At 46.8% G+C, this 24,824-nt stretch overlaps 1 protein-coding gene across 1 annotated transcript in view; it reads right to left on the minus strand.

The window, feature by feature from the left end:
• Positions 1-20,486, minus strand: part of MRPS5 (mitochondrial ribosomal protein S5) — a 46,057-nt gene extending 25,571 nt beyond the window's left edge. The window contains exons 1-5 of the mRNA XM_033144996.1: positions 20,365-20,486; positions 12,300-12,437; positions 7,609-7,734; positions 6,359-6,592; positions 3,858-3,892 (exon numbers count right to left, since the gene is read on the minus strand). Coding sequence (XP_033000887.1) covers positions 3,858-3,892; positions 6,359-6,592; positions 7,609-7,734; positions 12,300-12,437; positions 20,365-20,434 — 603 coding nt within the window. The 5' untranslated portion in view covers positions 20,435-20,486. The remainder of the gene's footprint in view (positions 1-3,857; positions 3,893-6,358; positions 6,593-7,608; positions 7,735-12,299; positions 12,438-20,364) is intronic.
• Between the last annotated feature and the right edge of the window lie 4,338 nt (positions 20,487-24,824).

A 24,824-nucleotide genomic window follows, 5' to 3' on the forward strand; every position in this document is an offset into this window, starting at 1 on the left:
TTTATTTTGATACTGACAAGGATGTTCTATTTAGTTAAGTTTCACAGAACATAGAAATTCTCTCCTTCTTGCTTTGTTATTTGCTGTTTATTTAAGATGTTTCAACCTATGTTGTAAACTGCTTAAGAGTTTTGTTTAACTACGAGAGGTATATCAATGGCCCAAATAAAAACGAGTAAAGAAAAACGTGTCACCCCTGGATATTTCCAAGCCTCTCTCCATCTTACTGGTTTGAGGGAAACAGGTATGCAATAATTTTTTTTGTTAAAAATATAAAGCAGTATTGAAATGAAAAATAATGGCAACCCCCCTTTTTTAATGCTGTCCCCCATGCCAGAGTTCTCTAGGCATCCCTCAGGAAGGCAGGAACATTGCAACAGGAAAAGCAATATCTTTTTATATACTTGCCAATGGGAGTATGTGTCTTTCAGCCTGTGAGTGGAGAAGGAGGGAATTCTGAACAGAAAAACAGTGGGAGGGGAAAGGGTTAAGCAGCTCCTGTCCCTCTGCCATTCTTCCATTTAAAATTACAGCCTCCCTAGGCTGCTTTTTGTTAAAGAAGAGAGGAAGTTGCTTGCAACTGTACTTACTGTAATGCCTTCTTTGGCCCTGGGGGGTCAGGCACAGGAGTCCATATTCCAGCTCCCCTGTTACTGCAGCTCCTCTCTCCATCAGAACATTGCAGGGGTCATGGCCATGGAGGTTAAACCAAATTAAATTTCATATGCATACAGTTACATATGACTGTGCTTGAAAATCACTGCTGGGTGTGAGATCCATGGTCGAGGTGAGGAGATGCGGTGGGGAGGGGAAGAGGCAATCAGTAGTGGCTGGTGCAGTGGGGCAGAGCCACAGAGGCGTTGCCACGATGCCAACATCGCTACAGTTGAGTGGATGGTGCTGGGGCCTGGTGGCAGATGTCAGGAGATCTCTTACGCACCAGTAGAACCCTGGCAGACACACATGCCCGACTGGCATGCTCCCTCCCTCCTGGGCGATCGTTCGGGAGCTTCTCAAGCATTCTTCAGCCCAAACATCACAGCGACTGATGCCAGAAGACATCAGCACACTAACGGATCTGCAGAGGTTTGCCCAGCTTGTGAGACAGAACTCAGCGACTCAGCATTTTGACTAATCTACTTTATTTACATATAAATACACACGGAGCACTGCAACATGGCTCCCTCTCTCTCTAGCATCAGACAGCAAAGAGAAAGAGCAAAGGACAATAGTCCCACTTCAGGGAACATAGTGAGACAAACATCCTGTCTATGTCACAAGGCTGGAGCTGTGCAAGCTGCATCTGTGAAACCAAACTGTGGAGCATCTGGCAGCCCTGACCTCCCCATCTCTCTGCCCCAGCAGAGCTGTACCTCCACTGTTTAAGGAAGCGTCAGCAAACTTTTTCAGGAGGGGTTCGGTCCACTGTCCCTCAGACCTTGTAGGGGGCTGGACCCACCCTTTCCCGAAAGCACCCCCTCTCCACAAAGGAGCCCCCCTGCCACCACTCACGCCGCTGCCGCCAACGCCGCCTCGTCTTCAGCAGTGTTGCAGTCGTCCTCTGCCTCGCCAAGGGGTCCGCGGGGCACAGAGCCCATGCTGCTGGTCTGGGCAGTGGAGGCAGCCTCCCTGCCACTGCTGCTTCCTTCCGCTCAGCCTCAGCGGGAAGGAAGGGGTGTCGCCCAGAGGCATCCGTGGCTTCGGATTGGTTGCAGGAACTTCCTGCGGCCAATCCGAAGCCACGCCAGCGTCACGAAAGTCAGTCCTCGCATGGCGGGGCCTCCACACCGCGCCGGTTTAGCGTGGGGACTGACTGAGCTGGCGGCAGGGTCCGCAAGGTTTGCGGGCCAGATTAATGAGCCCAGTGGGCCACATCTGGCCCCCCGGACCTTAGTTTGCTGACCCCTGGTTTAAGGCAATAGGCTACTGAGTACCAGCTGCTGAAAACTGCAGGAGGGGAGAGTCCTGCTGCACTCTGGTCCTGCCTTCATGCTTCCTACAGGTTGGCCACAAAGAGAACAGGATGCTGAGCTAGACAGGTCCCTGGCCTGATCCAGTACTCTTCTTATGTGAGTCTCCACCCCATGCCAGCCTACTGGTGGCAATCAGTTCTACTCACTCCACCAGCTCTAACAAGAACCAAGTGCAGCACATTATGCTGTAGTTACAGAACTGAAAGTGCAATTAAGGTGCCAGGCCTCCTTTAGCACCCTGCATTCCACTTATTGCAATTCCTCCATCTGCCCACCCCAGAAATAATTGAAACGCTGCCGGAGGATACTCATGCTGTTTTGAAATTCAAATTTCAGCCCGCATGGAATTGCGATCCGAGTTGTTGCTAGGTGCCTTCGGTGAGTACCTCGACTTTCCTCCCAGTAACGATAAGCGAAAGCTGGCACGCTATTGAAAACGCTCTAACCCTGGGTTCAACAATCTGCTGACCTCAGTACAAAAGTTAATTGCGTATGGGATGCAATTTCAAGCTGCTCTTGAAAGGAGAAATCTCAACACACATTCCGAAGAGGCGACGGAAAAGAAAGCAGGTTCAGGAAGGCTGCAAAATGTTTTATGAAATCTGAAATGCAGTCTATGAGTATCTTCACCAATGCTAAGCCAAGAGCTAGTGGCAATAGGAACACTTCAGACAGTGTATTTGTTTTTTTTAGTACACCTATGATGTACACGCTTGCAAACAAGTACATCATACAGGAGCTGTGACTAACTGCAAATTCCCATAGATTACACATGCAAATCTAATCCTGGCTCTGGGCAAAAGAACGGTGAGATGGCACACAAAAGCAATGTCTCGGCATTCGAACAGGGGCAAGTGGTCTCTCATTGAAAGTATTAAAAAAAGCATTATACCAGCGTTTCTGAAAGTGAAAGGTGGGTCCGTCAGGGAGATATGACACACCAGGCAAGGGAAGTGAAAATAAAAAACCTCCAAATGCATAGTTTGTAAAAAGTCTATATATAAACAACCACACAATTTTTCGAAGGAGGGTGTGAAGGTGATGGGCGTAAAGGAGGGGGCATGGCTGGCAAAGAGATGTGGTTTGAAGAGAGTCGACAGAGACAGGCAGAGAGGCTTGCAGGGCTGTTCAGTGGTACCTCGGGTTACATACGCTTCAGGTTACATACTCCGCTAACCCAGAAATAACGCTTCAGGTTAAGAACTTTGCTTCAGGATGAGAACAGAAACCGTGCTCTGGCGGTGCAGTGGCAGCGGGAGGCCCCATTAGCTAAAGTGGTGCTTCAGGTTAAGAACAGTTTCAGGTTAAGAATGGACCTCAGGAACGAATTAAGTACGTAACCAGAGGTACCACTGTATTTGGTTATTGGGCCTGAATTCCTCATCCCTAGATGACATGAATGCACCAGGTAGACAAATTCCCTAGCTAATACACCTATGCAAACAAGGCAAAGGAAAGGTGGGATGGATTCCAACCTTTTGAAAAGCAGAGATTCCAAGCTTTTGAAAAGCAAAAGTTGTTTTGTTCATGGCTTCGTAACAGGGGTAAAAGAACGCAAATTAGAAAAGACATTTGGAGAAAATTCTCTCTCTCTCTAGCTTGGACCAGATGACTCTTGGGTCCCTTCCAACCCCATAATTCTAGTGGCTAAACTAATGGTTGACTTTGCAGCTTTGCAGCCTTTGAACTCTATCCAAGAGTCCTTTGAACTGGGTGCTTTGGCAAGAGCCAAAGGAATAGCGCACTTTACTCCGCAGCTGCAATAACGCTACTTCAGAATTCCCCAGCTCCCATTACTAGTGAGTTATGGTCAAAGGATGATAAGACCAGAAGCATTTTGTGTTTATAAGGCGCGAATCCCTGCAGATGTTTTGCTGCGCTTACCTCAATCACTCTGGAGTCGAAATCTTCATATGTTTCTGTCGGTAAAGAAAAGGAAAGTCAGAGAAGTATGACTCACATACACATAAATGCACCATCTCCATATATGTAACTGTATAAAAATGTTACCTCGTCTAGGTCTGATTCAAGCATGATCAAGCCATGCAGAGTTCCCAGGGAAGAGGGACTGATTATTAAACCACTCCGGGAAGTATAGCTCTGTGAAGGAACCAGGGGTCTCCTATCAACTCTCAGCACCCATAACAAACTACAGTTCCCAGGAATCTTGGGGGGGAACCATGACTGTAGAAGTGGAGTAATGGTGCTTTAAAAGATATAGAGCAGATGGGGGCCCAAATTTCAACTCCGCTTGTGCATTTGCATTTGTGGCAAAGGGAAGAAGAGTGGGAGAGACAAGGAAGGCAGTTTCATGAACGTGGTAGGTCCCAATGTTATTGTGCTTCTCCTGCTGCTTTTCCACTGCTAAAAGCTCTGCAAACTGTTAAAACTAGCAAGCCATGTTAGGAAGCGAACAGATTGCATACAGACAATGACATTTTCGGCTAAATTTAGAGCTGCCTCCTTGCACACGCCATCGGCCAAAGGGATACCGTAAGCTGGCTGAGCAGTCAGGCGTAGATCGCGGAGTGTTTTAAGGTCTAACAGGAGCAGCCAGGCTATAAACGGCTCACATGTACCGTGCCGACACCACAACAGGGGATTGTTTTAGAAACGAGCATGCTCAATGACCAACTATCAAGCGGTTTGCAGTGATTCAAATCAAACAAATAAACAGGCTGAGGTCTTATCCAACACATGTTGCTCGCACAGCGACGGAGGGAAGTTGCGTGTGGTTTTTTTTTTGGGGGGGGGGAGACGCACGACCACCCCAGGCGCTTCAAATCAAGTCATGTCTCAGAGTTAACAGCCATCTTGCTCTGCATTTCAATTGAAAAGGCTGCCAGGGGTGGGGTGGGGGGAAGCCTGTAATCAGTCAGATGCAATCACTGCAACATCTCTGAAGAGCTAAGGGAACAGCGCTGAGCCAAAGTACTTTGAACAGACCAGGCTTCTAAATGCTGGCCGCACAGCACCCATTCCCACCCACTTCTGCCCACTGCAGGTGTTAAGGACATGCTCCAGGAAACTGATGGGGCTGCAGTGGATGTGCTGGAAATGAGGACAGCATTCTGCAAGGTATGCCCAGCATAGTTGCCAACTCCCACTGGCAGGCGGGCAGGCGGAGCATGGCAAGCGGCATGTCACATCAGACACATCGCTCTAAAACGCCAGAAACCTCTCTGAACCCAAAGCGCCATAGCTCAGTGGCAGAGCGCATGATTTGCATGCAGAAGCTCCTGAGTTCCATCCCTGGCACCTCCAGCTCAAGAAGATAAATTGTCTGCCGGTGACCCTAGAAAGTCACTGCAAGCCAGAGAAGTACTTCTGGGTTAAACAGATCGACTGCCCGAGAAGAAGAAGAAGAAGAAGAGTTTGGATTTGATATCCCGCTTTTTACTACCCGAAGGAGTCTCAAAGCGGCTAACATTCTCCTTTCCCTTCCTCCCCCACAACAAACACTCTGTGAGGTGAGTGGGACTGAGAGACTTCAGAGAAGTGTGACTAGCCCAAGGTCACCCAGCAGCTGCATGTGGAGGAGTGCAGACACGAACCCGGTTCCCCAGATTACGAGTCTGCCGCTCCTAACCACTACACCAAACTGCCCGAGTCACTGTACAGCCTTCTATGGCTCTTTAGGCTGATCAAGGAAGGACCACGGCTCAGTGGAAGAGCTTTGCATGCACAAGGTGTTGGGTTCAATCCTTGGCATCTCCAGGTGGGACTGGGGATAGCTTCTGCCTGAAACCCTGGAAAGCTGCTGCCAGTTAGTGTATGCAGTATTGATCAGCTTCCTAGGTTCCTGTTATTAGATTTTCTTGGTGTTGTTTTATCTGTTTCCTAGGTTCCTGTTATTAGATTTTCTTGGTGTTGTTTTATCTGTATATTTTTCAATTGTCCGTTGCAAACCGCCTTGAGCAGTCAGGCAGGTTGCCCACTTTTTTTTTTAAGATGCTCATAAGTTCAGATGACAATTTATAGTCATGGGGGGGGGGAAGTACCTCCTCTTTGAATTCTGTGATTTTACATATCAGGACATAATAACAACCACCTGTTCCTCAGCAGGCCTTAAAATTAGTTAAATGCAACCTCGGCCGAACAACAACACATGACACATTACACTGTATCGTGATTTATTTAACAGAAGAGGGTCTTGAGGGCTGGACAGAGATGCCTGGAGGGCCATACATAACCTCCTGAACCCGAGGTTCCCCACCCCTGATCAAACTGCAGCTTATAGAAACCTTTTCTTAAGGGGGTTATTAGCAACCCCAATACTGCCTTAAGAAAAGCAGATGTTCTACCACTGAGCTACATAGACATGCACGGAATAAGTTTTATGACATGCACAAATAAAACAACTAGAATGAACCTAGTTATCTTACCTCCAGTAGGACTTGGATCCGGGGGTCCTAGGCTGATACCTCCCCAAGATCTTCCGGTCCATCCTCTCTCCCTCTTCACCTTTATCTTTCTTTTCCTGTCCAACTCTTCCCGCAGACGGAGCTTTTCTGTTTGCAGCTTCTCTTGCTCCTCTTTATCCCGCTGCTCAATGGCCTGGACCGCTCCTTGTTTCAGTACCGGAGCGTTGAGGCCAGGCCAGAGGAAACCCGAGCGTCCTAAGGCAGTCGGAGAGCACAAGAACGACTTAGAGTACTTTTCAGATCACAGCCGTAACTGTGAAATGAGCTGAAGTTGTACAACAAGCATTGTCCGGTGTTAAGATTCAACTGCTTTTTAGGATGAATGGGGTGGGGAGCTCAACAACAATTAAGGAAAACAGCGTGCACAAAGTATATTGATAATAAATACATTTTATTTCTCTGTTTGTGGATATATAACCAGCTTCAGCTGACAAAGCATGTGCACTGAGATAAAATACAGAAGAGGGTGAACTCAGTGAACTAAAAGCAATAAGCAACATTTATTTAGGCACCTTGAGGGTGTGTGTGTCCCATTTTGGGACCGGATGTATTTCAAAGCAAATAAAAATACAGTACGCACAGATCTCGCTTTACAAACATGTGAAAAAAATCACTTAAACGAACATGTGGAATTACAGTGGTACCTCTGGTTACGAACTTAATTCATTCCGGAGGTCCGTTCTTAACCTGAAACCGTTCTTAACCTGAGGTACCACTTTAGCTAATGGGGCCTCCCGCTGCCGCTGCACAATTTCTGTTCTCATCCTGAGGTAAAGTTCTTAACCCAAGCTACTACTGCCGGGTTAGCGGAGTCTGTAACCCCAAGTGTTTGTAACCCGAGATACTACTGAAGTACCCAAGCCTCGCTGTGCACACTGCAGAATCAGATATTCGCACAGAGAGTATTTTTTACTTTCTTGTTTATACACCTCCTAGACTTAGCATTCTGTGGCTAACTATGTCCTCCCAGAGCTGGCTGTCTGGTTGTGTTTGTGTGTGTGTGTGTGCACTCAATAGGGTTTCAAATTATTTATATGTATTACTTCTGCAAACTTTGGGGTGTCCCCCCAGCATGCAGATACCTCCCTTTCGCATCTCAGCAGCCCTGCTTTGGTGTTGAGTGCTGATGGGAGTGGAGCCAGAGTTCACTCTTAGAGGGACCCATGATGAATAAATAGGTTTCTGGCCTCTTGCTTATGTCGTGGATTTACCTTCGCCAATGACCTGGCCTCTATTGAGATCCTTCTTCAGCCTCTTCTTGGTCCTCTTCCCTCTTCCTTTCCTTCCACTGGCACCGCTCTCTGCCAAAACGCCTTTCCAGAGCTGATCGGCCGTCACTGAAACAGATATCGCACACAACTCATCCAAATTCTTAACAGCGGCAATTCAAGGGTGGGGTGGGGAAAACGTGCTTAGGTGTCATTTAATCTAAGGTATGCAAAGCCGACTGTGCCTTGAGAAAGTGCTGAAGTGTCGCCAAGAGATGTTTGCATTTAATTCCCACAGGGACTCTTTGCAGGGATCAAAAACAAGGTCACAGGAGTCTTGGGTCTGTAGCCTGACGTATTAAGGCTCTGGATGGATAATGATAAAGCTCACATCTTCTTCACAACAATCTTGAATCATCATCATCATCATCATCATCATCATCATGGCTTGCTGAATATGAATGCCTACCAAATCATGAGTGTGTGTCAGGAAACATGGCTATGAAGATGGGCTGTGGTTGAGCAGACGAGCGGCTACCAACTTCAATACCCGCTCATGGGAACATAGGAACCTGCTGTGGGAATTATAGTTTAGCCAGGCGCTGGCATGCCACGCCCTTTTATCAAGACAGAATAATTAATATATAAGTGTTGGCATACCACACTTAATTAGCCAAGCTACAGAGCCTCAATTGGCACGCCATATGGCTCTGTGGGCATTGTGGGCACCAAGTTGGGAAACACATGTTTAGGCAGAGCAGGAGAAAAAGGAATAGCTGGAAAAGTACTGGGGGATCATGAGGTGTTCAGCGGGAGGGGGTGAGTAAGTGAGAGGAGAGCACGTACACAATGAAGATGTCATATGGGTGTAGCCAAAGGAGCAACTTCCATATTTGGTATTAGAAGGCACACCATTCCTTATTTGGTCTTTGGAGTTCTCTCTGTATGTTAATGTTTAACCTAGCTGTGAGTTTTCAATAAAAGGAGCCCCCGAGAATGCCTCGAGGTGGCCTTCCCTTCACATCATCCTGTTCATCGCGTCAGTTAATTTCCCACAATCAACAATATCTAATATTAGTTTTAATATCTAATATTTCACAACAACAACCTGCCTCGTACGGAGACCATTGGTCCATATACCGGTAGCTCAATGCTGTCTACCCTGACGGGAAGTGTCTCTCCAGGATTTCAGAAGTAGGGCATTCACAGCCCTACCTGGAGATGCTGAGGAGCTTCTGAATGCAGAGCAGATGCTCTGCTGAATTTCCCTCCTAACTGGCTTTGCCCTCTGTCCCCGCTCCTCAAGGTTAAGATTACTATAATGAGGGGTAGATCCAGAAAGCACAGGCCAGCTCCAGACAGGTCTCGCTCCGTGTGATTGCAGAGACATATGCAGACCGAGAATGATTGCACCGAGGGTAGCCTGTGTCAAAAATTACTTGCAAAATGGTCCACAGATTTCCTCCATCTATTCTTTGCTCAGCTTCCTTTTCAGTAACAGTAACAGCAGACCCAACCCAGACAGGGACTCTTATTTTCCTCTCACCTCCCCTGACACCTTGTATCCTGTATTTAACTTATTTTCCTCCCCTCCCATCAGCCACATGAATCATCACTTCTTAAAAGGGAGCAGCCTTGCTCCCTCCCCAACCCTGCTGCCTTTCCATCTTCCACAGGCAAGGCAGAAAGGAATGGAAACAGAAAGGAATCAATTCACAGCGTGTGGTGACAATGCCGCTAAGTGCCCCTTCCAGTCTCCTGCAACACCTCATACTGTGACAGTGCCCAGCCAGCGTCAAAGGACATTGATCACTTCCTGTGATTTCCCCTAAATTCCCAGCTCTGAGCTCTTAACTAGCCACAGGGACACAGAAGAGGGCCTTCAAATGTTCATCATGGAAACCAAAGCGTGCACGGGGCATTCAGCTCCTTACGGTTAAATATCACAAAGCAAAAGGGCACAGATTGTGACAAGAGACTGATAACATGTTGTGATGGCTGGATGCTACCTCCAGGCTGGATGCTACCTCCCAAGATCTGAGTCAGCATGCCTCTGAATGACAGCCGCTGGGGAATTATAGGGGGAGAGTGTTGTGGCACTCATGCCCTGCCCGAGGGCTTCCCATAGGCATCAGGTTGGCCACTCTGAAAACAGGATGCTGCTTCTAGATAAGGCTTTGGTCAGATCCAGGAGGGCTTATCCAATCGATCCAAAGCATGGCCTTCTCTGCCAGCTCAGCTGGGACCATCTGTTATTTTGCTCCTCCTCTCAAGGTTCAATCACATGCAAAGGTGCCTCCATGCACTTATTCTCCTCTTCCCTTCACATTTGTGTACTGGGTGTAATAAATGTTATTTTAAACCAGGTGTGGGGAAACTTTGCCCCACTATAGTTTGCTGCAGTACAACACAAACCTTATCACCCCTGGCTATTGGCTATGCTTGCTGGGGATGATGGGAGCTGTAGTTCCAGTGGTGTAGCGTGGGCTGCTGGTGCCCGGAGCAGGGAAAGTGTTGTGCCTCCCTAGTGGACTGGGCAGCTGCGGTGGAGGCAAGGGCCAGAGAATGGGGTGTATGGAACCTGCAAGACACATGGCTGCTGGCGCTGCTGGTGACAGTGGCTGCGTGCCTTTCTCATCCTTCTGGCTTGGGCAGCCCAGGGGACAGGGGGCAAGGGCATTGCGCCCCTCCAGAATTTTGCTCCTGGGGACACTGCCCCTCTGCCCCCCAATGCTACACCACTGTGTAGTTCAGAAACATCTGGAGGTCCAATGGTTCCCAACCCTTGTCTTGAAGTGCGAACCATGCTGAATACAAATAATAAGCAAATAAAGAGTTGGGATTAACCTACTGCATTTATATATATTAATGACTATGTTCTCTCACCACTGTTGAAGGAAGCATTCTCTGAATACCAGTTGCTGGGAATAAAAAAAAAAAGGGTGTTGTGGCACAGGTCCTGCTTCTGGAATTCCCATAAGCCTCTGGGTTGGCCACTGTGAGGACAGGATGCTGGACTAGCTGGGCTTTTGGCCTGATCCAACAGTACTTTTCTTGATGGTATCAAAAGCTGAGGAAAGGTCAAAGAAAACCACTTCTCCGTCCTTCTCCTAAGGGCTTTAATAGGCACAACTGAGGCAGCTTTGGTACCCTATCCAGGCACAAAGCCAGACTCAAAAGGGCCCAGATAATTTATCTAAACGTGCCTGAAGTTGGATCACCACTACCCACTTCACAACACCTTGCATTTGTGGGCCCAAACAAGTCTTCTTAGGGGATGCGGGTGGCGCTGTGGGTTAAACCACAGAGCCTAGAGCTTGCTGATCAGAAGGCTGGCAGTTCGAATCCCCACGATGGGGTGAGCTCCCATTGCTTGGTCCCTGCTCCTGCCAACCTAACAGTTCGAAAGCACGACAAAGTGCAAGTAGATAAATAGGTACCACTCCAACGGGAAGGTAAACGGCGTTTCCGTGCACTGCTCTGGTTCGCAAGAAGCGGCTTAGTCATGCTGGCCACATGACCCAGAAGCTGTACGCCGGCTCCCTCGGCCAATAAAGCGAGATGAGCACTGCAACCCCAGAGTTGTCCACGACTGGACCTAATGGTCAGGGGTCCCTTTACCTTTATCTTTACCTGTCTTCTTAGGGGATTATAGCACCTCCACATTCTCAGACTGCCACAAATCAAACTGATCCACAATAACCTGACCAGATGGTGAATCACAGAATCATAGAGTTGGAAGAGACCACAAGGGCCATCCAGTCCAACCCTCTGCCAAGCAGGAAACACCATCAAAGCATTCCTGACAGATGGCTGTCAAGCCTCTGCTTAAAGACCTCCAAAGAAAGAGACTCCACCACACTCCTTGGCAGCAAATTCCTCTGTCGAACAGCTCTTACTGTCAGGAAGTTCTTCCTAATGTTTAGGTGGAATCTTCTTCCTTGTAGTTTGAATCCATTGCTCCGTGTCCACTTCTCTGGAGCAGTAGAAAACAACCTTTCTCCCTCCTCTATATGACATCCTTTCATAGATTTGAACATGGCTATCATATCACCCCTTAACCTTCTCTTCTCCAGGCTAAACATACCCAGCTCCCTAAGCCGTTCCTCATAAGGCACCGTTTCCAGGCCTTTGACCATTTTGGTTTCCCTCCTCTGGACACGTTCCAGCTTGTCAGTATCCTTCTTGAACTGTGGTGCCCAGAACTGGACAGTATTCCAGGTGAGGTCTGACCAGAGCGGAGTACAGTGGTACTATTACTTCCCTTGATCTAGATGCTATACTCCTATTGATGGAGCCCAGAAATGCATTGGCTTTTTTAACTGCTGCATCACACTGTTGACTGGTGCTTTGGATGCTTCCTCAAGACTCACTCTGGCATCCAATTCCACGTGAATCTGAGCAAATTTCATCTCTGGCCACACAACGTTAAGCCCCTGATGCACTAAGACAGTCTCATGGTTTCCGTGGAGGACATGAAGTCCCGAGCGAGCACATCAGGACATGTGCAGCCTAAGTATGTGTTCAATTTCCTCCTACTGAAATCAAGATGGTACCCAGTTACTTAGGCTCAGCTTCAAGGGCTTCAATGGGCGGGTTAAATGGATACAGGACGGTGGCCCGAGAGGGGAGAAAAGCTACGCAAATGTTGTTTCTGGTTATAAGCCGCAGCACCTGCTGTTTACAAGACTTACATTTGTTGAAGAAGCTGCTGCGCCTGCATGGCTGCACAGTCACGTCGCGGGGGCCGGAAATGTAGCAATGCGTCTGCAAAGCATATGCCAAGGTAGCATACTGACAATTGACTCCAGACCCTGGAATCAAGGCGCAGCCTGGGAAGAGTAGCAAAGAGAGGTTAACCTAACCAACAGGGCTGTCACCCAGTTAAAAAAATGTTAGCTGATAAATTAAATTAACGTAAATAAGATAATATTTCTGAAGAAGAAAAGGGAGCACATTTTGCTTTGGGTTTTTTTTTTTTTGTTTGTTTGTTTTACAAATGCATGCACATGCCATCTTGGAAAGGGGGGAATGTCTCTTCTAAGACAATCCTGCCACTTGCCATTTTTGCATTAAAAATTATGAATGATTTTTGAAACCCTGGCTGCCAAATTAATTGGGGACACTATTTTTAGATTTATTAACATAAATCTTAATAGGCGTTAGATCTATTAATCTAACTGACTGATTTATGATGCATCCCCAATGTCATTTTATAAGAATTTATTAAATTTTAACAATAAAAACACACAAAATAAAACACACACTACAAAAAAACTACAAAACAATACAAAAAAGAAAAAAACTTACACACACTTATTTAACTATCCTTATCTTCTTTATAACCATTATTTTGGGACTTCCTCGCGTCCTCTCTTCTGCATTCATATCTAATCTTCTTTAGTAACTTTGTAACATTGTAAAATCTTCCTTCTCACAACTAATCTTATTCTTTACAAATCTAAATCATCATGTACCTATAATCTTATTCCTAACAAAATAAACAATACACGACTTCAACTTCTTACATCCTCTCTTAAATTAAACTTCGAATTACTTTAGCCTTACACATCTTCTGATTCCAATTTCAAATATTTATTAATCACTTCCTTTCAAATATTTATACATTTCTTCCAATTTTCTTACACCGTTTCCCCCCCTCTGGTTTCGGAGTTTCGTGGTCAGCTATTTGTATTTCCCCTTTAAAAAATCTACCTTCACCCCATACCTTTCCTAACCATTCTAACCCTTCCCTTTTACCTTCCCATCCCCCACGGATCTCTCCCCCCCCCAAAGTCCACTCTTTCCAGCTCCTTCATCATCTTTTGTTGTTTCCATCATGCCCAGTTCTGAACTTGACATTCTCAGTTGTATCTTCTTCTTTTCCAGGTTGTATCTTTCTTCTGCACCCCCAATGTCAAATCACCCCCATAAGACAGTGGTTTTCAACCAGGGTGCCTTGAATGATGGTCAGAGGTTCCTTGAGCAACACTGGCCTCTGTCCCTCTTTCATTCCATCCCTCCTCTGATGCCCTCTCACACCTCCGCATCCCAAAGGGTTGCACAACTGTTTGTCGCAGCAGCCCTGTCTATAAGCTCCGCAAGTGAATGGTGCCTCTGGGAGGCACCTCTCTTTGGGGCTGGCTGGGTGTTGGGGGGAAGCAGCTCAGAGACTAGGGGTGGCGGCAGTGGCTGCCCGGAGGAATCCGAAGGAGTAGGGAGAGGAGGCTGAGAGAACACTCCACAAGGGAGGGTGTCCGAAAAAGGGTGAGAGGCTGCCAGCTCTGCAGGCAAGGGGTGACATGGCTGGGCTCCTGAGCCCCACAGGGGTGCCGCAGAAAGAATGTAGTTGGTCAAGGGAGACATGGACTAAAAAAGGTTGAAAACCTCTGCCATAAGGCATTTAGCACAGCCTGGTGTATTAAACCAATGCTTCTGGAGCCTACATCAATCCATACACTTTCCTTGGGTCCCCAGCTGTTATTGGACTACAACTCCCATCACCCCTAGCTATCAGGACCAGTGGTCAGGGATGATGGGAGTTGTAGTCCAAGTTTGAGAAACACTGGGTTAGAGTGTTGGCTTAGGACCTGGAAGACGTGGGTTTGACTCCACACTCAACCACAGTGCTCAATGGGTGAGCTTGCACCAGTCACTGTCTCTCAGCCTATGCTACCTCACAGGGTTGTTGTAAGGATAAAATGGGGAGGCGGAGGGGAGAACCATGTATCTTGAGCTCCTTGGAGGAAAATGTGGTATATAAATGTAATAAATGAATGAATGCCCGCTGTTAGCCCTTGATGGTGCAGCTTCCCATGATCCTTGTTTGTGGTTTACGCCTGAGTTTCTGGCTCACCTGGCCTAACAGCCAGCTCTCAATGGGCACTGAAACCCAATTGCCTGGTGCTTAACCCTTAATAAGACACGATGGAAGGCGAACAGCATTTGGTGAAAACAATTTCAACAGAATTATCATGATGGAGGGAGAGGGAGCCGATTCCAATGAGAAGTCTGACAACAGAATCGGAGAAATGAGGCAAAGACAACAGTTTACAACAGCTGCCCAATAAAGAAATTGATTTTAGCTGGATGAGGATGGGAAAATGCACAGAAAGCCAATTAGAAGGAAAAGGAGCTACTGGATAATAAACACAAGAGTTATAAACACCGGCAGGTAACTGATTTCAGTGCTGTTTACATCACCAGGCACCACAGTAAACATCATCATTAATCTTAACTAGGGTTGTCAACCAATTAAAGACTTTTTGTTAATCAAGCACTTGCCTCTTAACCAACAGCGTTTTCGGATCCCCATAGCCTCTGTTTTGTATAGGTTCCTACTAAGAAGTCCATCCTGGAGAGTGAAGTCAAATGGGCCTTAGAAAGCCTTGCTAACAACAAGGCCAGTGGAAGTGATGATATTCCAGCTGAACTATTTAAAATCCTAAAAGATGATGCTGTTAAGGTGCTACACTCAATATGCCAACAAGTTTGGAAAACTCAGCAGTGGCCAGAGGATTGGAGAAGATCAGTTTACATCCCAATCCCAAAGAAGGGCAGTGCCAAAGAATGCTCTAACTACCGCACAATTGCACTCATTTCACACGCTAGCAAGGTTATGCTTAAAATTCTACAAGGCAGGCTTAAGCAGTACGTGGACCGAGAACTCCCAGAAGTGCAAGCTGGATTTCGAAGGGGCAGAGGAACCAGAGACCAAATTGCAAACATGCGCTGGATTATGGAGAAAGCTAGAGAGTTCCAGAAAAACATCTACTTCTGCTTCATTGACTACGCAAAAGCATTTGACTGTGTCGACCACAGCAAACTATGGAAAGTTCTTAAAGAAATGGGAGTGCCGGATCACCTCATCCGTCTCCTGAGTAATCTGTATGTGGGACAAGAAGCTACAGTTAGAACTGGATATGGAATAACTGATTGGTTCAAAATTGGGAAAGGAGTACGACAAGGCTGTATATTGTCTCCCTGCTTATTTAACTTATATGCAGAATTCATCATGCGAAAGGCTGGGCTGGATGAATCCCAAACCGGAATTAAGATTGCCGGAAAAAATATCAACAACCTCAGATATGCTGATGATACTACCTTGATGGCAGAAAGTGAGGAAGAATTAAAGAACCTTTTAATGAGGGTGAAAGAAGAGAGCGCAAAATATGGTCTGAAGCTCAACATCAAAAAAAACTAAGATCATGGCCACTGGTCCCATCACCTCCTGGCAAATAGAAGGGGAAGAAATGGAGGCAGTGAGAGATTTCACTTTCTTGGGTTCCACGATCACTGCAGATGGTGACAGCAGTCACGAAATTAGAAGACGCCTGCTTCTTGGGAGAAAAGCAATGACAAACCTAGACAGCATCTTAAAAAGCAAAGACATCACCTTGCCAACAAAGGTCCGTATAGTTAAAGCTATGGTTTTCCCAGTAGTAATGTACGGAAGTGAGAGCTGGACCATCAAGAAGGCTGATCGCCGAAGAATTGATGCTTTTGAATTATGGGCTGGAGGAGACTCTTGAGAGTCCCATGGACTGCAAGAAGATCAAACCTATCCATTCTCAAGGAAATCGGCCCCGAGTGCTCACTAGAAGGACAGATCCTGAAGTTGAGGCTCCAGTACTTTGGCCACCTCATGAGAAGAGAAGACTCCCTGGAAAAGACCCTGATGTTGGGAAAGATGGAGGGCACAAGGAAAAGGGGACGACAAAGGATGAGATGGTTGGACAGTATTCTCGAAGCTACTAACATGAGTTTGGCCAAACTGCGGGAGGCGGTGAAGGATAGGCGTGCCTGGCGTGCTCTGGTCCATGGGGTCACGAAGAGTCGGACACGACTGAACGACTGAACAACAACAACAAAAAGAAGTCCATGCTATGAATAATTAAGCAACCTTAAGACCAGGAATGGGGAACCTCTTTGGCTTCATGGGCCAGATCCTTATCAGGATCGCACTCATGGGTGATTAGCAGAAGGACAGCAAAAGCAGATTTTGCAAGCCCTTATGGCCACCATGATGTGGGGGAAGGGGGTGTTATTAGCTTTTGTTTGTTTCTCCTTGTTTTTATCACCTCATTTGTTTTCTTATATTGTATTTTTGTTGTTGTGAACCACCCTGAGATCTAGATGAAGGGCGGTATACAATTACAGTCGTACCTCTTGTTACGAATGCTTCAGGATGCGTACAACACGGGTTACGAACACGCCAAACCTGGAAATAATGGAATGCGCTACTTCCGGGTTCAGTGGTTCGCGCATGCGCAGACGCGTCAAATGATGTCACGCGCATGCGCAGAAGCACCGAATCACGTTGCGCACATGCGCGGACGTGGCGCTTCAGGTTACACACGTCATGCGTTACGAACAGGGCTCCGGGACGGATCCCGTTCGTAACCAGAGGTACCACTGTAATAATAATAATAATAATAATAATAATAATAATAACAGGAAAAACACCTACTGCCTGTTACACAAAGTTCTGCATAGCTGTCAACCTTCCTTTTTCTTGCATTGAGAAACGGCCATAGCTGTCAACGTTCCCTTTTTTGCAGTGGGAAACTGCGCTGGAATAAGGAAATTTCCCACAAAAAAAGGGAAAGTTGGCAGCTATGATGTTCTGAGGGCCTCACAGCCCTTGGTACACTTGAAGCCTTTTTTTATAACAACATCGATTTTATGTGGATACCTATCTAGATATTTGGATGATTTTTATTAATGTATATGCTTAAATTAAGATGGATGTATGAATGGTTATTGTATCTTAAAATCAGCTTACTGTTTCGGGTTTTTTCCTTCTTCACATCCCTCTTGCCCCCCCCCCTTCCCCACTATTATACTTTCTTTGTTAAATCGTTAATTAAGAAACAAATAGCAAGCAAAAAATAAAGTAACCCATGAGGCTTGTGTGTAAGCATAATACAACAACCCTATGAATTCTATTCTTAGAACACTTTGAGGGTGGCAACACAATAAAGGGCCTTCTTGGTGGTGGCGTCCCACTTGTTGAGTGCTCTTCCTAGGGCATTGCAACTGGTGTCATCACTATCCATGTTTAGGTGCCAGGCAAAAAAAAACCACATTCTTATTCACTCAGGTCATTGCTCCACATTTTTCTGACTTAATGGAATAGGGTTGAGCTGGATCTGCTCTTTTATATATATATCTCATCAAAGTGCAAGCAGATAAATAGGTACCGCTCTGGCGGAGAGGTAAACGGCGTTTCCGTGCGCTGCTCTGGTTCGCCAGAAGCGGCTCAAGCATGCTGGCCACATGACACAGAAGTTGTACGCCAGCTCCCTCAGCCAATAAAGCGAGATGAGCGCCGCAACCCCAGAGTCGTCTGCGACTGGACCTAACGGCCAGAGGTCCCTTTACCTTTACATTGGTGAGCATTTTAGATTGTTTTTACTCTTGGGTTTCATGTTTTTATTTACTGTTTGTTTCTGTAAGCCACTTTGAGTTTCACCTTTCTGAAAAGAGCAACTAATAAATGAAAACAGCAAGTTCAAATGTCAAGATCCATGTTAACAAAGCCCTTCTATAAGTTACAAGAATCACAGAATCGTAGAGTTGGAAGGGACCCTCAGGGTCTTGTAGTCCAACTTCCTGCAATACAGAAATGCTGATATGCTCCATTCTTACTTTAAAAATAGACTTGCATTTAAGTTAGTTAGCTACAGCACCAGGACAAGGCACGACTGGGTTTCGGGTGGGGGAAATGAGGGCAAGATTCAAAGCAAGTTTCAAAGACCCATTTTTGGATTAAGTTTCAAAGAAGAGGACTGCTCTTTGTGGCTTCACATTAAAGCAGGAAGACTGAATGGATTGGCAAAGCTGGCATTGAAGAAAGTGATCTTCTCACTGGAAGAACTCACTGGAAGAACCTTTGGGATTCTCTGAAACACAACTGAGAACTACTGGTTTATATCGAGTCGCCCAATATGCAGAACTAATATGTGAGCAACAGAAATAGTTATGGCTGATGAATAACCACACAGGAAGGTGGAGAAACTCCCACAGCTGTTGCCTTTCTATAAATTGCTCCCTTTCACCAGGACTGTAAACCAAAAACACCTGGGCTGAAATAGCTGCAATGTTCTAGGAAAGTTAATGTACAAAGAAACCTGATTAAGCTGCAAGATTGCAGCTCTAGAAACATCCAGTCCTATTAATTTTAATCTTCTAGTGGGCAACCAACTCCTTCACCTCAAGTTTTCTGTATCTTTTATCTGAACAGAATCCAAAAAGGCAAAATGTTAAATTGCATTACAAAAGAATTACACTGAACAAGAAGCCCCACAACCCTGCATAGTTCGTGTTTCACCACCTTTCAGGGACACAATTGCTCAAATGACTTTTACTTCAAAATATGGCAACACCTCAAATTAATGGGTGCCCTTTATTTCAGAGAATCGTAGCTGAGGGGTGCCTCAGGCTCTCAATAACAGATCTCAATAACATGTGTGGCATATGGACAACCCATGGGACTCATGGAGGGCCAAAGGACTCCGTCCTAGCAAACTGGCACTGGAAATAGCTGATCTGCACTGGAAATAGCTGTCCCCTGTGCTTATTGACCAGACCAGAGGTTCCCAAACTGTAAGCTTCATTCTGGTGATCTGTGGATTTGTGGTGGAAGTCAGGAGATGGCATACCCATCACACTAAACATTCAGATTGGTTTTTAATTGTATCTTTATTGCATCATTTCTTATGTCATAGAATTATAGAACTGTAGAGTTGGAATGGACCCCAAGGGTCATCTAGTCCAACCTCCTGCAATACAAGAATCTCCGCAAAAGCATCTATGTCAGATGGCCATCCAACCTCTGCTTAAAACCTCCAAGGAAGGAGAGTCCACGACTTCCTGAGGGAGACTGTTCCACTGTCCAACAGCTTTTATTGCCAGAAAGTACTGGTGTTTAGTCATAACCTCCTTTCTTCCAGTTTAAACATCCCTGGCATCTCCAAGGAAGGCTGGAAAAGATCTAGGTTTAAAACTATGAAAATCCACTGCCAGCCAGTATAGCCAACTGGTTACCAATGTGATGACCTCCAGGGGTTGTTTGACTGCAGGTTGTTGCTCAGGAATGGTGGAAGTTATAAGTCTTAACACCTGGAGGGCCCCACATTGGGGAACTAGATGGGCCATTGGTATAATGCAGCTTCCTGTGTCAGTCTCCTGCAGAGAAAAACCATGTACGTTTACGGGGGTGGGTGGGGTGCAGTTATGTTCAACAAAGCAGTGTTAGAAACTCAGATATATAATCTAGGTGCCAAATGGCTCCTTTATTTATGCTCTACATTCCCCCACCCCAGCAGGGACTGGAGGCGGTTTACGGATAAAAATAAGAACCACTAAAAACGGGGGACACACACACACACACCATTAAAAAATAACAACTGATAACTATATTGCATATTCTCTCAACGGTCAACCGCGCTGTGCTCAATGGGGTTTTACTCCCAGGTAAACGTGCGATCCTATCCTATCTGCACGGTCGCTTGCGAGTGTGGAACCCTCGCGACAGGGGCCTGTTTGTGGTTTCGCTGCCTGGAAAGCTGCGCCGCACCGAGGACCACAAAGCCCAAGGCGGCGGCGATGGGAGGCGGAAGGATCTGGGCAGAGGAGTCAGGCGAGGAGAACCTACGAGGTACAGAAGCCGCCGCCTCGAAGGGCGAGAGCAGCCGGAGGCCAACAGCTTCCCGACCCCGCCGAGGAAGCAAGAATAAGTAAAAAGGGGGGCTTCACCTCTCCACGCGGCTCTGAGGGTTCCGGCGCTGCAGGCTCTTTGAGCCACGGCAACTATGGCGGCCGCCATGTTGGCGAAGATCCTCCTCGGCCACCGTACTTGGTGCCCGCGCGTTTGCCCGAGATCTCCAGAACACGGCGCCTATCACCGGCTCCGTTTCGCGGCGGTCAGTGAGGTATGAGGGAGGTGTCGAACCTCTACTCGCCTGTCCATACTTTCAGTATGCGCTGCAGGCAGTACTGAGGACAGCCCCTGCTCCCCGGTGGAGGGGGCCTTCACTTTAGGACCCGAAGACTCCTCTCCGCGCATTAGGTGGAGGCAGCCCAAAGGGAGTCACAAGCCACTTTGTGGTTTTTCTATACACTTCAGGGAGTGGTTCGGAAAGCCGCTCCCGGAATCTCCCATGTGCGGGGCTGCGAAGGGCAGCTGCCCGCGGAAGCTAACGTTGAAAATGCCAAAGAGGTAGATGGAGCAGTGTCGTTAAGAGGCTCGTTTTCAGTTGGAGTGTTTTGAAAGCAGGATCAAAAGGGGTGCAAGGAAGCCTGGACTGTTTCTCTGGCTTTTATTTATTTATTTATTTATTTATTTATTTAAAACATTCATAAACCACATAATTATTTTTTAAAACTCTGCATTTTGAACGGAAAAAAGTAAACAACATAGTTAAAACAAGAATACAACATAAAACCAGTAACACAGCTCATAAAATCATATAAAAACAAATCAAGGACAGCAAAAAGCTATCCTGTGTGTCAGTTACAACCTGTCTTCTGCAGCTCACCTGGAGTTCTGCCCCTCCTTCTCCCTGCTAACTGACTCCAAGGATTCTCCCCAGCCTGTCATTCAAAGTTGAAACCCTAAACCCGGCATTTGCCTCTGCCCACTAGCACCCAACAAGGAAAGGACCCCACTCTCCCATACCTTTGTCCCCTGCTAATGGCCATTCCAGTGGGTTTCCGTGTCTGGCAAAGTTTAATCAAACCTTGATTAATTTAACCCAACCTTGATTAATTCTAACTTTTACTAAATCCAGGCATTATAGAACTATAGAATGGCAGAGTTGGAAGGGATCCCAAGGGTTATCTAGTCCAACCCCCCGCAATGCAGGAATCTTTTTACCCAACGTGGGGCTCGAACCCACACCCCCGTGGTTAAGAGTCTCATGCTCCACTGACTGAGCAAGTAGAAGGGAATTTGAACCCTGCTCTCTCCAAGGTCCTAACCCTACGCTCTAACCTGGCCGGTCTCAAAACGTTTTCCTCTAGGCCATGCCTTTCAGAATAAAACTTTGCTTGCGCCACATTGAACTTTGTAGCTGATAAGCAATACATTGGAAAGCAAAAAGACTGCAGCTGGTATTGTCCTCCGTCCGTTACCACTCGGTGCTCTCCTGCTCTCATTTGCAAAAGGTATCTATCCGTATTCTGCAAACAATAAAAATAAAATATTTTGATACTATAATAGCATGCTAAAATGTTTTACGTGATTGCCCTTGAATCTTTCTGCCACACTCCCCGTCCTCGCCGGCGCCATACCCTTTGAGAACCACTGCTCTAACCACTGCACCCAACTGCCGCTCCAAAAGCTTTTGGGGAAAGGGCTGCAGCTCAGTGGCTGCTTTTCAGGCAGAAGGTCCCAGGTCCAGATAGGGCTGGGAGAGACGCCCTGCCTGAAAAACCCTGGAGAGATGTTACTCTGTCTCGTTCCCAAGAGCCCACTTTATGACTGCGAGGAAACCAGCCATGGACCAAGCAGATTCCGTGGCCTCCAGGAGGAGTTCCTTCCGCCAGAATAAGGCCCGGAGGTCCTGCCGCCCAAGCCTCACATCATTATGTCTCACATAAGGAGGTCCTGCCGCCCCAGTCTCACATTATGGGGAGGATCTGGCACTCCCACAAACTAAGGTTACCAGATCCACCCCCCAAAGAATGCGGGGACACTTTTTTTTTTTTTTGAAAAGAGAAAAAAAAGTTATTTAAAAAAAGAATAATTAAGAAGCAATATCTTCTCTTCTGTGGTCTCCCCTGTTGTGCAGCCCCGGCCTGCTCTCTTGGTGTGCTAGCCACCATGGAGTAGGCTTGGGTTGGACCTGGGCTTTGCCACGTGCCCTTGTCCTCCCAGTACTCTCCAGTTGGGGCTCCCCTCTTTTTTCTCTTTCCTCTTTCTCTCTCTTCCTTCTCTTCCTCCTCTCCTCCTTCTCCCTGCGTCAGCTCCGGGGTTTTCCTGGCCCTGGAGCGCCGCTGGGCAGTCAGCTGGGTGGCTGGGCGCTCTTGCTCAATTTGGGTCACGGGGGGGTCAGCGGTTCCTCCAGTTGGCGCGCCGGGCGTCCTTGGTTCCCGCTCCACAGCGACAGCGGCAGTATCAGCAGCCCTGAGCCAGCCTCGTAGCACAGTTGACTCTGTCTGCCTTCAGGAGCTGCTTGCTGCCGTGGTGCCTGCCATGTTACCTCGCCAGAAGTCCCCATATGATGTGTATTGTGCTGTTGAACCAATCACGCAACATTCATTCCCTACTAATAAATCATGTTGTTGTTCAGTCGTTCAGTCGTGTCCGACTCTTCGTGACCCCATGGACCAGAGCACGCCAGGCACCCCTATCCTTCACTGCCTCTCGCAGTTTGGCCAAACTCATGCCAGTCGCTTTGAGAACACTGTCCAACCATCTCATCCTCTGTCGTCCCCTTCTCCTTGTGCCCTCCATCTTTCCCAACATCAGGGTCTTTTCTAGGGAGTCTTCTCTTCTCATGAGGTGGCCAAAGTACTGGAGCCTCAACTTCAGGATCTAATAAAACTAATAAATCTACAACACTTAAAATACAAATCTGGGGACATTATATGAAATCCGGGGACATTCCGGGGACGGATTTTGTCCAGGGACAGATTTGTAAATCCAGGAACTGTCCCCAGGAAACGGGGACGTCTAGTAACCATACTACAAACCCATAACAACACATTTTTTTGTTGGAAAACAGATAGACATGTTGGCAATTTACCAGGGGAACGGGCATCTGGCAGGCCCCCAGCTGGCTCACCCCCTGCCGGCTGAACTGCCAGGCGATGTCCGATCCCTGGAGCAGCCAAAATTCAGCGACCCAGACCTTCAAAAGGCTGGGCACACTATCTGCAGAGTCCATTGCGTAACAGAAGTGGCGCGAGAGGCTTGTGTGAGCATATCTACAAGCATTTTATTAAGCATACATCAGGACAAAGAGAAAACATGTCTAATCTTCTTGTCCAAAGCATAAGCGAAAACTATACACAAAACGGATGTTCCCAGCAAGCAGTGCTGGGACATTACGCAGACATGTGACATGCAACATAACAGGATGTTATGCAGACATGTGACATGTAACATAACTATATTAGGCTCAGTTTGCTGATAGCAGTGCTGTTAACACAAAGACAGCCATTAAGAACAATTGACCAGGCAGATGTTGTCCTTCCCCCAGCTGAGAAGTGGACAGACACAGAAGAATTGAAAGGGGGAGGTTGCTAGTATAATAGGGGGTGTGATGCACATCAAAAGAGGTGTCCTTTTAAAACAGAGGTTTTGGAGCAAGGGTTTCTGGGAATAAGAAGGCAAGGGGAGAACTCCATGTGGCACTGGCCGGAGGAGGCTGCACGTGAATGCAGAGACCTGGAAGCCTGGCTGGATGGCTGATGCTTGGGACCCAAGCTTGCTGAACCTATAAGAGAAGTGATAGACACTCTTGCGGTGCAATGTTCTGCTGCACTCCTTCCACTGAAACTCAAGTTTTAAATATGTGTAAAATAAGCCATATTGCATAAGGACACAACAGTCTCTGCCATGCCTCATTCCCAAGGAACACAAAAGCCCTCCTGGTTAAGTGCCAAGACCTTTGGAATCTTGCTGCCTGATATGGATTTTTGTATATCTTATTTTCACTAAAATGCATACACAATTTGCCACAGTGTATGCATTTCCATCACATTGCTTGGCAGGAGAACCGTGTTGCAAAATTTGGAAAAGTGCAAATTTTGAAGGATACCTGTGTTATGCTTCACACACTGTTTTGGGAAATGTGAATTTGGTAACTTTATGTTTAAATAGGAATGGAGCTGGATTTCTCCCCTTACTCCCCTATGCAGGACTGCCACCAGGAAAGGAAGGAAATGGTCGCCTAATTCAGTAATTGCAGTCATGGTCGTTGTAGGAGGCCTCAAGAAACCAACCAGAACCTTTTCTTTTCTTTCTGTGGTTTGAAAAATAAAATAAAAAGGCGAGGCTCACAAAGCAAGAAAGATAATCCTCACTTTGTCATCTGAACGGTGAAGGAGGCAAATCTTAATTTAGCTGCCTCGTGTGTTCTCTCCTGTGGAACCGCATTTCTCGTTGATGCAGCTGAGGCTTTGCCTGAAAGGGATTAAGGAAATCAGCCGTTGCTTTGCTCCCGGTATTTTACATAATGGCGTGAAGTTTAACCAGTAAAAGTATCAAG

Source organism: Lacerta agilis, chromosome 3 (genome assembly GCF_009819535.1).
Source record: "Lacerta agilis isolate rLacAgi1 chromosome 3, rLacAgi1.pri, whole genome shotgun sequence".
Lineage (NCBI taxonomy): Eukaryota > Metazoa > Chordata > Lepidosauria > Squamata > Lacertidae > Lacerta > Lacerta agilis.